General features: G+C 38.3%; 1 protein-coding gene across 2 annotated transcripts; it reads right to left on the bottom strand.

The window, feature by feature from the left end:
- Positions 1-9,178: 9,178 nt before the first annotated feature.
- efcab2 (EF-hand calcium binding domain 2) lies at positions 9,179-11,834 on the bottom strand. 2 transcript variants are annotated; one of them, XM_034527214.1, is made up of 7 exons: positions 11,659-11,834; positions 11,401-11,485; positions 11,039-11,111; positions 10,483-10,559; positions 9,832-9,874; positions 9,630-9,725; positions 9,179-9,473 (listed from the first exon to the last, which is right to left on the bottom strand). In XM_034527214.1, the coding sequence occupies exons 1-7, from the start codon at positions 11,681-11,683 to the stop codon at positions 9,435-9,437; spliced, it is 438 nt and encodes a 145-aa protein (XP_034383105.1). In that variant the 5' UTR covers positions 11,684-11,834; the 3' UTR covers positions 9,179-9,434. The 2 variants fall into 2 exon arrangements, with proteins under 2 accessions (XP_034383105.1, XP_034383099.1); XM_034527208.1 differs by having other exon boundaries at positions 9,659-9,725; positions 11,659-11,801.
- Positions 11,835-16,099: the final 4,265 nt, after the last annotated feature.

Raw genomic sequence — 16,099 nt, 5'->3', positions numbered from 1 at the left:
TCTGTGTATTTTCTCTCATATGTAAAGCACTAAAACAAATCAATAAGGAGTAATGTACAGTGAGTAATTTGACTTTTATAACTTCTTTTTAATATACTGTACTTGGACATTTTGGGGATTTTTTTTTATACATGTACTCGTACGTTTTTTATAACTTTGTTACTTTTTTGGACATTTTATCCCATTATATTATTCTTTGACATATTTCCACATACTGTATTGATGGACCAATCCCCACTCGTTCCCGTACAGTCCGTCAGGGTTTACCTGTCCCACTCTCACATCGTCGAGTGTTTGAGGGCTGACATATTATCGATTACTTTTTATGCCTTCAACATACAATACTAATTGTTTTTCTTATTTAATGAGGTGAAATCTGTCAAGAAGTTTTTGGAAGCTCGGGACAGAGAGACAAAACAACTTTACTGACAACATGTCGGCCCCGTTTGCGGAAATTATAACACTCAAATTCTCTCAGAGATATATGTTTCACATTTATTCCAAGGACTCAAAGCCAGCCAAGCAAATAGACGACCTTTGCGGTGACATAGGGCCAAAATGTCACATTTATATTTGTCCCCTGATGATTTTGGCAATTTAGTTTATGACCCAATATCTGCAAAACTAAGGACATTCCCGTGAGTCTCAGCTGTACTTTGTGTTTAACACGCTAAGCTAAGATAATGAACATGGTGAACACCAAACCTGCTTGTTGCATGTTGTCACTATCAGAGGGAAAGAGGCGAGCTGCTTTACAGTAAAATGGTTGGTGGTTTTTTCTTGAATCTTATTCAAATGGTACTTCCCTTGAGCTGGAAGTAAGAAAGTCCCGATATCGTGGAAGCATTGCACACCTTTGACCTGCTTCTTGATCTCTTCATGCAGCCAACGTCAGACGACACTTTGACAATAGTTTTTTTTAAAACAGACCGTGACAATGAATCACGGCTTTGACTGGTGCCAGACCTGTTTGACGGAGCCTCTGGCAAGGTCACAACAAGAAGAACAAGAACACATTATTATTTGGAGCACAGTGACCTGAATAGGAGGCGATGTCACAATCTCCAAAAAAAGAATCCCCTTTGTTCTCTTGTGGAAACAAACTATTTGTGGCCTTCTTTAAAAAAATATATCCTATTGTCTATCTAACAATATCCTATTATGAAGCTATAACAACAGTAGAGAGTCCCTGTGTAAAATCAGCACAGTCCCTGGTTTATGTCTGTAACAATTATGATTATTGATATGAAAAAAACATTATGCTGGTCATGAACAAACACAGTATATCCATCCATCCATCCATCCATTATCACCCGCTTATCTGGGGTCGGGTCGCGGTGGCAGCAGGTTCAGCAGGCCGACCCAGGCCTCCCTCTCACCCGCAACACTTTCCAGCTCATTCTGGGGGATCCCGAGGCGTTCCAAGGCCAGCCGGGAGATATAATCCCTCCAGCGTGTCCTCGGTCTTCCCCGGGGCCTCCTACCAGTTGGACGTGCCCGGAAAACCTCTAATGGGAGGCGTCCAGGAGGCATCCTGACTAGATGCCCGAACCACCTCAGCTGACTCCTTTCGACACGAAGGAGCAGCGACTCGACTCCAAGCTCCCCCCTGATGTCCGAGCTCCTTACCCTATCTCTAAGGCTGAGCCCGGCCACCCTACGGAGGAAGCTCATTTCGGCCGCTTGTATCCGAGATCTCGTTCTTTCGGTCACGACCCAGAGTTCGTGACCATAGGTGAGGGTTGGAACGTAGACGACCAGTAAATGGAGAGCTTTGCCTTCCGGCTCAGCTCCCTCTTCACCAAGTCTCCCTTAATCCTACACCTTAAAATGTGGGGTAAACCATGTTTCTCGACACTATATAATAGTTTGTATCTGCTTGTTCCAACTCTCTAAACTGTACTACACTTTAACCGGGTAAAAAAAAAAAGACACATTTCTTTCTCGGGTGAGGGGAATGTGAAGCTGGAGCTCCAGTGAAGATATCACAGACGCCTTGTCGTGTGTGTGGATGAGGGCCACATGGAAAAAGTTTTGCATAATTCCTAATGGTCTTTAGGATATTGGGACATTTTGAATTCCAAAATAAAGAATACCAAAAAAGAAACAGATTTGAGTTGAACAATATTTGGCCAAAGCGGCCCAAGTTTAAACGAGAAGAGCCACCAGAAGGTCCAGACTTAGGGCTCGGATTTAAGTCAAACAATTAAAATGTAATTATGGTCATTTATGTGGTCTTTCAAAAATAAGAAAGGATGCATATTTATTCCTCCCTACAAATAGGTATATATGTATATTAATATCTTAATACACTAGTTTTCAATTAAATTACTGTATCAGCAGTGGTGGAGTACTCTACTATACTCCACTGTATTTCTGAGAGAAATGTTGTACCTTTTCCAATATTATAATATATACATACATTTTACATACATTACATTACATGTCATTTAGCTGACGCTTTTATCCAAAGCGACTTACAATAAGTGCATTAAACCATGAGTCCAAACTCAGAACAACAAGAATCAAGCAAGTACAATTTCTTCAATAAAGTTAAACTACAGAATACTATTTGTAAGTGCCAATTAAGTGCTACTAAAGTGCTAAACAACAAAGTGCTATTGGTAAGGGACATTTAAGTGCTACTACGGCTTTTAAGTGCTACCTTTTCAAGGTATACATTCTTAGCTATGCCCATACAACATATTCCCCCTCAACCAGCTTTTAAATGCTGTTTACAATGATAATTCAGTATTGCTATAATATGTATAATACTTTAACACTATGTGTATATACCTTTTTATAATGCGTGCTTTTTACTTTTGATACTTAAAGTATATTTGGCGGATAGTATCTCTGTGCATCAGCAATGTGTTGAATGCAGGGCTTTACTCCACAGAGCATTTCTTCTTTGCAGTATTACTATTATTTAGTTATATATAAGAAGGTGCAGCCGGTGTGAAAAGTCACGCCTCGATTACCGACTAAGATTTCAGATAAATTAGAAGGAAACAGACAGTGTGCGTTCATCTATGTTTTACAACATGTCACTGTGGTGGACTTTTCACAGAGTAAACCGGTTCCTCTTTACACAAACCACCTTTCTAAGGAAACGAGGCCCGACATCAACCGTAGTCATATCATTTATATTTACAAATATAAAATGATGCTGGGCTCACCATTAAAAACCCACAGAAGCAGTTTCACACTCGCCAAATACAAAAAAAAAAAAATGAAGAAGGCGTTTTCTCAAAGTCATGACTTTAGTATATTGTTACGGTGACTTAGCATTAATGAGTTGATGATTACAAGATCTGCAGCTTGATCCGGTCTATTGGAGTTGCTCTTTAGACCCAGAAAGTCACATTTAGAGGAGATGCTTTGAGACCCAGAGTGAATACGTTGTACCGAGACTCAGGGCTTATAGAAGGTAGGCGGTGAAACCCAACCTATGACAGAAGTAATAACAAGTGCACTTGGTAGGGTGTCTCCATCTCCCCTCGAAGAAACAAACTCTCACAAATAACGGGGGTTCATGCACCTCGTATCTTGCATAACTGTAGTGGACATATTGGGGATATTTTGTATCGAAATATGAATTAATCTGCAGATGCTATGGTTGAAAAAGGGACCAAATATGTGTTTGTCATTCAGTGCCATACAGTACATATGTATGAGAATATATGAAGACAAAGACAAGTGTGCCTGGTCAGTTGGCCAATGTATGCGGCCTGTAGCAACCCAGGAATGTTGCACCAGGAAGTCAAACCAGCTGTCTCGACTGTTTGGAGACTGATGATGCAAGGACATTCAGAGAGACATTCATTATTTGAATAGATTTTGAGAACCAATCTGTTTTATTTTACATAATGTGCATGTTTTTGGCTTTGATTTGTTGCGTCATGTGCCCACAAAAAGTACGGTGTATTCGAATCAACTCAAGCCCAAAGCTGCAACAATGGATGAACTCACTGGCTGTGATGTGAGATGAGTTGCTCACAGTAATGTACTGCAAATAGGCAACGTTTTGCTAAGAAAACAGAAAAGAATCTTTTAAAATACATGTTAAAAAAAATGTATATATATATATATTTAAAGAAAATTATATATATAGTCATGCAAGCTTTCAGCTTGATATACTCAAACATTTATAATACAAAGAGTAAATACAATTAAATGTCCATAAAGGTGACACAGGACAACATATGAGGTTTTTTATTCTTTTCTTCATGGAAAAAGTTTTGCATAATTCCTAATGGTCTTTAGGATATTGGGACATTTTGAATTCCAAAATAAAGAATACCAAAAAAGAAACAGATTTGAGTTGAACAATATTTGGCCAAAGCGGCCCAAGTTTAAACGAGAAGAGCCACCAGAAGGTCCAGACTTAGGGCTCGGATTTAAGTCAAACAATTAAAATGTAATTATGGTCATTTATGTGGTCTTTCAAAAATAAGAAAGAATGCATATTTATTCCTCCCTACAAATAGGTATATATGTATATTAATATCTTAATACACTAGTTTTCAATTAAATTACTGTATCAGCAGTGGTGGAGTACTCTACTATACTCCACTGTATTTCTGAGAGAAATGTTGTACCTTTTCCAATATTATAATATATACATACATTTTACATACATTACATTACATGTCATTTAGCTGACGCTTTTATCCAAAGCGACTTACAATAAGTGCATTAAACCATGAGTCCAAACTCAGAACAACAAGAATCAAGCAAGTACAATTTCTTCAATAAAGTTAAACTACAGAATACTATTTGTAAGTGCCAATTAAGTGCTACTAAAGTGCTAAACAACAAAGTGCTATTGGTAAGGGACATTTAAGTGCTACTACGGCATTTAAGTGCTACCTTTTCAAGGTATACATTCTTAGCTATGCCCATACAACATATTCCCCCTCAACCAGCTTTTAAATGCTGTTTACAATGATAATTCAGTATTGCTATAATATGTATAATACTTTAACACTATGTGTATATACCTTTTTATAATGCGTGCTTTTTACTTTTGATACTTAAAGTATATTTGGCGGATAGTATCTCTGTGCATCAGCAATGTGTTGAATGCAGGGCTTTACTCCACAGAGCATTTCTTCTTTCCAGTATTACTATTATTTAGTTATATATAAGAAGGTGCAGCCGGTGTGAAAAGTCACGCCTCGATTACCGACTAAGATTTCAGATAAATTAGAAGGAAACAGACAGTGTGCGTTCATCTATGTTTTACAACATGTCACTGTGGTGGACTTTTCACAGAGTAAACCGGTTCCTCTTTACACAAACCACCTTTCTAAGGAAACGAGGCCCGACATCAACCGTAGTCATATCATTTATATTTACAAATATAAAATGATGCTGGGCTCACCATTAAAAACCCACAGAAGCAGTTTCACACTCGCCAAATACAAAAAAAAAAAAATGGAAGAAGGCGTTTTCTCAAAGTCATGACTTTAGTATATTGTTACGGTGACTTAGCATTAATGAGTTGATGATTACAAGATCTGCAGCTTGATCCGGTCTATTGGAGTTGCTCTTTAGACCCAGAAAGTCACATTTAGAGGAGATGCTTTGAGACCCAGAGTGAATACGTTGTACCGAGACTCAGGGCTTATAGAAGGTAGGCGGTGAAACCCAACCTATGACAGAAGTAATAACAAGTGCACTTGGTAGGGTGTCTCCATCTCCCCTCGAAGAAACAAACTCTCACAAATAACGGGGGTTCATGCACCTCGTATCTTGCATAACTGTAGTGGACATATTGGGGATATTTTGTATCGAAATATGAATTAATCTGCAGATGCTATGGTTGAAAAAGGGACCAAATATGTGTTTGTCATTCAGTGCCATACAGTACATATGTATGAGAATATATGAAGACAAAGACAAGTGTGCCTGGTCAGTTGGCCAATGTATGCGGCCTGTAGCAACCCAGGAATGTTGCACCAGGAAGTCAAACCAGCTGTCTCGACTGTTTGGAGACTGATGATGCAAGGACATTCAGAGAGACATTCATTATTTGAATAGATTTTGAGAACCAATCTGTTTTATTTTACATAATGTGCATGTTTTTGGCTTTGATTTGTTGCGTCATGTGCCCACAAAAAGTACGGTGTATTCGAATCAACTCAAGCCCAAAGCTGCAACAATGGATGAACTCACTGGCTGTGATGTGAGATGAGTTGCTCACAGTAATGTACTGCAAATAGGCAACGTTTTGCTAAGAAAACAGAAAAGAATCTTTTAAAATACATGTTAAAAAAAATGTATATATATATATATTTAAAGAAAATTATATATATAGTCATGCAAGCTTTCAGCTTGATATACTCAAACATTTATAATACAAAGAGTAAATACAATTAAATGTCCATAAAGGTGACACAGGACAACATGTGAGGTTTTTTATTCTTTTCTTCATGGAAAAAGTTTTGCATAATTCCTAATGGTCTTTAGGATATTGGGACATTTTGAATTCCAAAATAAAGAATACCAAAAAAGAAACAGATTTGAGTTGAACAATATTTGGCCAAAGCGGCCCAAGTTTAAACGAGAAGAGCCACCAGAAGGTCCAGACTTAGGGCTCGGATTTAAGTCAAACAATTAAAATGTAATTATGGTCATTTATGTGGTCTTTCAAAAATAAGAAAGAATGCATATTTATTCCTCCCTACAAATAGGTATATATGTATATTAATATCTTAATACACTAGTTTTCAATTAAATTACTGTATCAGCAGTGGTGGAGTACTCTACTATACTCCACTGTATTTCTGAGAGAAATGTTGTACCTTTTCCAATATTATAATATATACATACATTTTACATACATTACATTACATTACATGTCATTTAGCTGACGCTTTTATCCAAAGCGACTTACAATAAGTGCATTAAACCATGAGTCCAAACTCAGAACAACAAGAATCAAGCAAGTACAATTTCTTCAATAAAGTTAAACTACAAAGTACTATCCGTAAGTGCCAATTAAGTGCTACTAAAGTGCTAAACAACAAAGTGCTATTGGTAAGGGACATTTAAGTGCTACTACGGCATTTAAGTGCTACCTTTTCAAGGTATACATTCTTAGCTATGCCCATACAACATATTCCCCCTCAACCAGCTTTTAAATGCTGTTTACAATGATAATTCAGTATTGCTATAATATGTATAATACTTTAACATTATGTGTATATACCTTTTTATAATGCGTGCTTTTTACTTTTGATACTTAAAGTATATTTGGCGGATAGTATCTCTGTGCATCAGCAATGTGTTGAATGCAGGGCTTTACTCCACAGAGCATTTCTTCTTTCCAGTATTACTATTATTTAGTTATATATAAGAAGGTGCAGCCGGTGTGAAAAGTCACGCCTCGATTACCGACTAAGATTTCAGATAAATTAGAAGGAAACAGACAGTGTGCGTTCATCTATGTTTTACAACATGTCACTGTGGTGGACTTTTCACAGAGTAAACCGGTTCCTCTTTACACAAACCACCTTTCTAAGGAAACGAGGCCCGACATCAACCGTAGTCATATCATTTATATTTACAAATATAAAATGATGCTGGGCTCACCATTAAAAACCCACAGAAGCAGTTTCACACTCGCCAAATACAAAAAAAAAAAAATGGAAGAAGGCGTTTTCTCAAAGTCATGACTTTAGTATATTGTTACGGTGACTTAGCATTAATGAGTTGATGATTACAAGATCTGCAGCTTGATCCGGTCTATTGGAGTTGCTCTTTAGACCCAGAAAGTCACATTTAGAGGAGATGCTTTGAGACCCAGAGTGAATACGTTGTACCGAGACTCAGGGCTTATAGAAGGTAGGCGGTGAAACCCAACCTATGACAGAAGTAATAACAAGTGCACTTGGTAGGGTGTCTCCATCTCCCCTCGAAGAAACAAACTCTCACAAATAACGGGGGTTCATGCACCTCGTATCTTGCATAACTGTAGTGGACATATTGGGGATATTTTGTATCGAAATATGAATTAATCTGCAGATGCTATGGTTGAAAAAGGGACCAAATATGTGTTTGTTATTCAGTGCCATACAGTACATATGTATGAGAATATATGAAGACAAAGACAAGTGTGCCTGGTCAGTTGGCCAATGTATGCGGCCTGTAGCAACCCAGGAATGTTGCACCAGGAAGTCAAACCAGCTGTCTCGACTGTTTGGAGACTGATGATGCAAGGACATTCAGAGAGACATTCATTATTTGAATAGATTTTGAGAACCAATCTGTTTTATTTTACATAATGTGCATGTTTTTGGCTTTGATTTGTTGCGTCATGTGCCCACAAAAAGTACGGTGTATTCGAATCAACTCAAGCCCAAAGCTGCAACAATGGATGAACTCACTGGCTGTGATGTGAGATGAGTTGCTCACAGTAATGTACTGCAAATAGGCAACGTTTTGCTAAGAAAACAGAAAAGAATCTTTTAAAATACATGTTAAAAAAAATGTATATATATATATATTTAAAGAAAATTATATATATAGTCATGCAAGCTTTCAGGTTGATATAATCAAACATTTATAATACAAAGAGTAAATACAATTAAATGTCCATAAAGGTGACACAGGACAACATGTGAGGTTTTTTATTCTTTTTTAATATATAAATATATATTTGTTTTATTTGTTTAAGGCTCAGCATGTCCTGACTCCACCCCACAGGCTGTGGAGTTGTTATCAGAAGGTACTTGCAGCCCCGACTCACTGATAAGGATGACAACAGCGCCCCCTGCTGACCGAGGTCAGTGTTTGGGCAAACATATTCCTAAACACTGACTTTGGGTATATTATAAACAAATGCATCGGGTTGATTCTTCCCACCCAACTGAGGCCAGAAATATAGTAAGTGGACAGTAATATATTTCACATTTTGGATTTGATATGGCCAAGGCGGCCCCTTGGAATTATGGGTAACAATACATTAAATGTGATTGTGAAAAACATCTTACAACATCTCTGCCATGCCAAATGGAAATAGCAAAACGTTGTCAATGGATGGTAGCATGGAACTACTGTATGATTGACCTAAATAATGGACCTCTCCTGCATTGATACATGTTCCTAAATCTGCCAGTTTGAACACATTTAGTATTTCATCTGAAAGACAATTATGGAAAACACACAAGGTGAGGTTCGAGATATGAACATATATTTATTAAACCATATCGGAACTACAAGCCTACATTAAAAACATGCAGAAGTGAACACAAACGCCAAACACACATACACGCACACACACACACACACACACACACACACACACACACACACACACACACACACACACGCACACACACACACAGTCTACAGGTCAGGGTCAATGGTCAACTGGCTGATTAAGTCTTTGTAATAGACATAGTTGTTCTTGTGGTCAGCGAGTGCCGTCAGCATCTCCTCCATCTCCTCCTGCGTGAAGAGCTCACCTGGTTTAAACACAACCAGGAACAAACAACACAGCCATCAACAAACAACACTGCAATGCACGTTTGCATATTAAAAAGGTTGTTTTGTGGAATTACGAGTAATGTTAGACGCACAAAAAAACATATTTCTGAAAATAAATCTGCTTTTCAACACACCAAGTGAGGACCGAAAGCTTCTGCTTTACCTTCCTCTGTCATGTGCTTTGTCAGCTCCTCGGGCTCCAGGTACCCTTTCTTTTGTTTGTCCAGAACCTGGGGACACAAATACCAGGAGCTTTACGTCGTACTTCATTTGATAAAAGCGGTGCAGCTGGGATATGAATGGGATGAAACATGAGGAAACAGAAGTGTATCTCACCTCAAAGGCCTGAAGCAGCAGGTCCTCGGGGATGGGAGGAAACCTAACACACACACACACACACACACACACACACACACACACACACACACACACACACACACACACACACACACCTGTGATGAAACACAGCATCTACTCGTACTTTCCAGGCCCAGTTTACACCACGGACTGAACTGTAGTTAAACTTTACTACGCTCGTCACTGGGATCACAGAGGTACCACTTGGGATCACTGAGGTATTCACTGGTTTAATCGTGGAAACATAAGGACAAAACTGTGTATTACAAAGGATACACGTTTAAAAGAAAGTGTGATGTTGTATTTTCTACTGCTGGTGAAAAACCTTCACCTGAAGAGATTAAGGATAAATAAAAACAAACAGCGTAGAGGGGTTGACCTTTGGAGACTTTTACCACACCTCTACTCGCAGTCACAACCTCATTATATTTACCAAATATAGAAGCCATCTGAAAACTAATTTTCTCCCACAGTAACAATCAAGAAGAAAGTCCTGTTCAGGATTTAATGATTTGCTTTAACTCAAGCAGCTGTTTGCATCAGGACACGGGCCTTCTTCTCAACCTGGACATTCAGCACCTTAATTAGTTCAGTTAGAAGTCCAAAACAACGCGGCTGTGATCGTCTTACTTGTGCTCCAGCAGCACTTTGGTCATGGCTGGGAGGAACTTGTCCAAAGGGATGCATCCTGTGTGGTCCTCCTCAACCTGGACAGGACAAGGCTGCTGAGTTTTCTTCCAAAACTGATTATAATATCAATTTACACAGAGTTGTGTTGAAATTTTGAAAGACGAATATATGGTGGAATAGACGCTGTTATTTTAACAAAATCTTTTTTGTAGCCCAAACGTATGTACTAACAATACAGACGAGGCATTTTAATGGAGCCTAACAGCCCTCAATAAATGACACAAATAAAACCTGAACAAAATACAAATATGCAATTATATATTTAAATTAAAACTTAATTTAAAGTGAAGGCCACCTAGGGGAAATTAAGTGCCCACTTTTATGCTTGACCCGGTTGATGTCGAACCCTGTTACATTTTAATACAATAGCATCCAGGCATCGTAGACATTGCTACATGACTAATATGCATGTAAATATCCCCTCAGATTATTAGATGGCCGGCCCTTTTATTAATCCAAAAATAATGAGCAAAATATAAGTAAGCACTGTTCTCACCTCAGCGATGATGTCATGTAGGTCTGCCTGAGTGGGGAAGCAACCCAGGGAATAGATGATGGTGCCAATCTCCCTGGGGGAAACACACGCCATGTTATTTATAGACCTCACTATTGAACATAAAGACCTGAGACAGGATCTGATCAATGGAGATATGGAAGACGCACATTATAAAGTTGTTGAATACACATAGTGTAACATTGTGAACTCCATCTTCACATTTACTCTGTGGGAAGATGTGAGTTGGGACCTAAAGAGTTCAGAGGAGTGAGTTTATCACCCCGGGAGAGAAATAATCCCCACCACCTCACTCTGTAAACAAACAAACAAACAAACAAACAAACAAACAAACAAACACTCACCTGACATCCACGTTGTTGTTAGACTCATAGTCGAACGATTTAAAAGCTGCTTTAATCTTCTTGTGGAGGTCTGGCACGATGGACTCTGATAAAACAGGAGAGAGCAGAGGTGACGTCAGCGTGCTACCGACACGCCCACTCCGTCAAGCAAACAACGTTCAACTGACACTAACAATTCAACATGGCGCGTCTCAACATGCGGACTGAAACTAGTTGGCGGACGGCATACACCTGTAACGTCAACTAACTCACACGGACCTCCACTTTGCTTGTTCTCCGTCATGCTTTCCACGCGAAATGTTTCCCCGCTGCGATGGCTAAAGTTATGACCCGCCCTACTCTCTTCTGATTGGTTTAGCCTGAGCTCAGACCAATTACACTCCTCATGCCTTACACTCAACCAATCCAACGAGTACTAACGAGAGGTGGGTCCTGGATTGTTATTTTTTGTTGCCCAGCAACCGTGACTGGCAACAGCTAGATAGCTAAAACTAGCTAACGCTAGCTACTTACGCTCGATGACTGGAAAAGTAACAGACGTTATAAAACACGTTATAAAACACGTTATAAAACACGTTATAAAACACGCACAAAGCCAAGTAACTTTACATCTGAAAATACTGCATTGTAGGACGTTGTCAATCTTTAACGTCAAAACTTTTAAATGGTTTATGTGGTTTTAAAGGGTGAATTCTAATAAAAGACAAATAAATATGTGCTGTATATATATATATATATATATATATATATATATATATATATATATCAATGAATATTCAACTAATCAAATAATCCATGACCAATCTATCAATTATTTCTTAAATGTCCAAATAATGAGAACAATTAATTTACCTCAAATAAATATAAAAAATGTTTCTGATTAATGTAATCATCTTCTCTTAATAACAAACAAATGTAACACGATAATAGACCCTATTTGTCAAATGGATGGCTGTGACACACAGACACATTTCAACACTGTGTTTCCCTGAACTGGAGAATCAATATTTTTACTTAAATACTTGACCTACAACTTTAATATGGGTATGTAATAGATTACAGTAATATTAACTTGATAATACGAACTTGTGTATATATATATATACATATATATATATATATATATATATATATATATATATATATACTTCACTAATTATGTGCTCATGTGGGTTTTATTTCAAAGCCACCAACCTGCAGGACTGCAGATATAAATTAGCCTCCATGGCTAAATATGGCACAGTTACATGAAGGACTCATCTGCTCATGTTAAGCAATGTGCAGTGTCCCTTCTTGAATAATACAAACATAAACGCATACTTCATGTCAGATACACAGGCCAAAAAGTATGTAAGAGTGAACTATGAAATGGTTTCACAGTCATCTGTATACGGGTAATAATTAATAGTGATGGGCAGATGAAGCTTTAAGAAGCTTTGGGGCTTTCTATTTGTGCAGAAAAAAGTGGGAGCTTCAATCTCAACAAATACAGTGACATGTGGAGCCGAATCAGATTTGAATGGTTAGTATCATCTGTGTGCAATACAAGTTCAACAAGCCTGCATGTTATTATTAAATCTGTCATTGTTTTTCACCAGTACAGCTGTATCAAATGTAGATGTTACTGTGCATTGTGTTACAGTAAAATAATATATTTATGCATTATCCCAAAATCCTACATGTAAAATATGTGTGCTAACACAACCCCAATGTACCTTTTGAGGTAGTTCAGGCCCAGTGTCCATTGTGGTCTCATGTGCTTTAACTTCATGGTTGATATTTCATGAGTCGTAATGTGATGTGATGGGAGAATGATATTGAACAAGATATTTCATTATTTTTATTCCTTAGTATCAGGTGGAAATGATGTAGTACTTATAGTGTACATTGCCATATTTCTCAATTATTCTCCTGTCTTCTTATTCCACTAATGTATGTAACACTGTTGGACTCTCTATGTTGTCTGGGTCTTATTTTCACTTGATGGCAGCAGTGTCATTTTCTGAGCACCACAGTAAAAATAAGAAGAGTGTCATCCATCCATCCATCCACTATCTGTAACCGGTTATCATATTCAGGACATTTTCTTCCATTCATTCTATCACATAGCCAGTGGAAAGAATGTCAGGCGTATTTAAATACTTAGAAAAAGGATAACAAACCAAACAAGGATAATAAAACCACAGAGAAGAATCCATGTATTTGTTCACATTGGTCCAACAGTCCTTGAAAACCTCAGTGTGTTTGTAGAGATAGGTGATTCATTGGTCAGTGACACATACCTTTAAACACGAGCCTCCACAGATTCCACTGTGTGAGTATTAACAACCAAAATTCACTCAACTAGCAGCCGAAGAAAAGAAAACATAATACACTTACTTTTATACAGCTTTAACAACAAGCTACTCCATTACCTCAGAATGTCTATGTCAACTTCACCTGTATTCCTTCCAGCATGAGAGAGACTTTCCTCAGTCTTCAATGTGAGAATCCAGTCTATGTCTCCACCTGGTGGATGAAACATGCTATTACATTAAATCCACAGGCTTTGAGCTTCAATACAGACATGAGGTGTCCACATGGGTTATGTTTTTTTTTCTTTGAATGGGAACATATATATATATATATTTAAACTAAGCCAATGATTTTAATACTTTTCCACATCCCAGCATAGCATGTTAACATTAGCTAATTAGCACTAGACACAAAGTGCAGCTGAGGCTAAAGGGCTTTTGCAGATATCTGGTCATAACCTGACCCGCCAGACAGTTTGGGACAGAGATCTGATGCAGATAAGAGAGAAAATGTATATTCCGTTGAGTAAAAGACCTACAGTGCCGTTCTTTGCTTTTCTTTCAATGAAGAAATACTGTCCAGTTCTTGTATATCTGAAGGTATGGCTGCATGCACCTCTTCGGTAGCCGCCATTGTTGTGTTGAAGGAACAGTCTCCTCTCCGAGGTGCCTCACACACACCTAAGCCACGCTGTAGCTGCCGATAGCTCCCCACATAGCGGACTGGTCTCATGGCTCACCGCTCTCAAACACATGACCTGAAGCATGTGAAGGTAGAAGTTATGAACCAAAATATTGGACAAACTAAGAATTCAACATGATGATGGCGCTAGATGGAAAGTCAGATGTTTGTTAAAGTTATTACACTTCCATCAGTTGTTGAGATAATTCAGTTAAGTGTTGGACCTACTGACTGACTGACAGTCTTTTTTTAGATTGGTTTTGAAATAAGTTTAATTCTGTAATCACAGCAACTAAAACAATATGGTAAAGAGTGATCTTCAGTGTCCGTGTACAGCCTTCCATACTTCCTGACATCATGAAAAGCCCCAGAAAAACAGAGTATTTTTGTATTTTGTGTTTTGAATGTTCGCTGTGAGGGACCCAATAAAGAAGTAAAACTCTTGTATCCTTTAAGCATTTGTATACAGTTATTTTAACAGAGTTATTTTTGCACCATTCATACACGGATGACGGGGGCCACCATGCAAGGTGCCACCTGCCCATCAGGACTCTAACTAACCATTCACCATTCTTTCCCAAGGACATGAACTAGCGGATTGAAGAGCGACCCTAAACGCTGGATTAAACCAGTTATCATCACCAGATCCCAAAAATAACAATACTGTCGGTAAATATGTCAATATTTAAGTTTCTTTGTAAGGTTTTGTTCCACCACAACTCTCTAGAAACAGCTTCAAGAAACTCAACAGGGTGGTGAGTTTCTTCTCTTTTAATTTGTCACAGAAGTCAAAACCAAAGCTAAAATGTGCTGTGCAGAGGTGTAAATAGACAGGGCAGTGAGTCAGAGTACAGTACTACATGTGCTCTCTCTCTCTCTCTCTCTCTCTCACACACACACACACACACACACACACACACACACACACAACTAACTAATGTTAGCTATTGCACAAATAACAATCTGAAAGTCAGCTTCCGTATAACATTTGCGTTACATCTTAGTGCCGCCTTTGAGGCACACTATCAATACTGTGGGTCAACAAGTCTAAGAAATATCTGTATCTGGCTAAAAAACCAAAACCGGCTGGGCTATTTACAAATGTGTTGCAGTTATTGTTATTGCATATGTTTAGGCACACAGGGATATTTTCAAACATGTTTACAGCCCAGATGTAAAAGTACCTTTAATTGTACTCCAATGGAATAAGACGTCCCTGTTTACCTGTTCATTGGACTGCCCCAGACACATGTGTGTATTATTAAATAAAGGCCTTCAGCAGAGCAGTTGACAATTCATCTGCTGAAAGAAGTGGGCTCACTTTAAATCTCAGTTCAACACGTGTATGTACCAGCAGGAGTTTGTGACATCACAACTGGTGCCAATAGACCATGCAGTGGCAAGGTCACACACACCAGACCTCACTTCTCACTTTTTCCGGTGTTCCTATGACGAACAATATTTGCATATTCTAAAATGAGGAGTAAGGGTCTGTTTTAAGAAAAAAATAGTTTTTACGGTAACTTTTTTCTGTGACTTCAACAACAACAACAACAACAAAAACCTCAACAAACACTAAATATTATCTTTTTTTGTCCGGAGCCAGCTGGATGAATTATTGTGTCATCTTGGTTAAATAGTTTCTTGTATGACATGACCCTCGTGCATGAAAAAGCATGTGTGTGTGCGTGTGTGTGCTTTTGTGTGCGTGCGTGTGTGTGCG

This window comes from Cyclopterus lumpus, chromosome 3, assembly GCF_009769545.1.
Source record: "Cyclopterus lumpus isolate fCycLum1 chromosome 3, fCycLum1.pri, whole genome shotgun sequence".
In the NCBI taxonomy this organism is placed as follows: Eukaryota; Metazoa; Chordata; class Actinopteri; order Perciformes; family Cyclopteridae; genus Cyclopterus; species Cyclopterus lumpus.
This window is presented reverse-complemented; position numbering and strand designations above follow the sequence as displayed.

Coding starts and splice junctions, on each gene's coding strand:
- efcab2 (XM_034527208.1), bottom strand. CDS start 11,683: ATGACGGAGAACAAGCAAAGTGGAG. Junction 11,486..11,658: donor GGAGAACAAGCAAAGTGGAG/GTCCGTGTGAGT, acceptor CTGTTTTATCAG/AGTCCATCGTGCCAGACCTC. Junction 9,474..9,658: donor AAAGCACATGACAGAGGAAG/GTAAAGCAGAAG, acceptor TGTTTAAACCAG/GTGAGCTCTTCACGCAGGAG.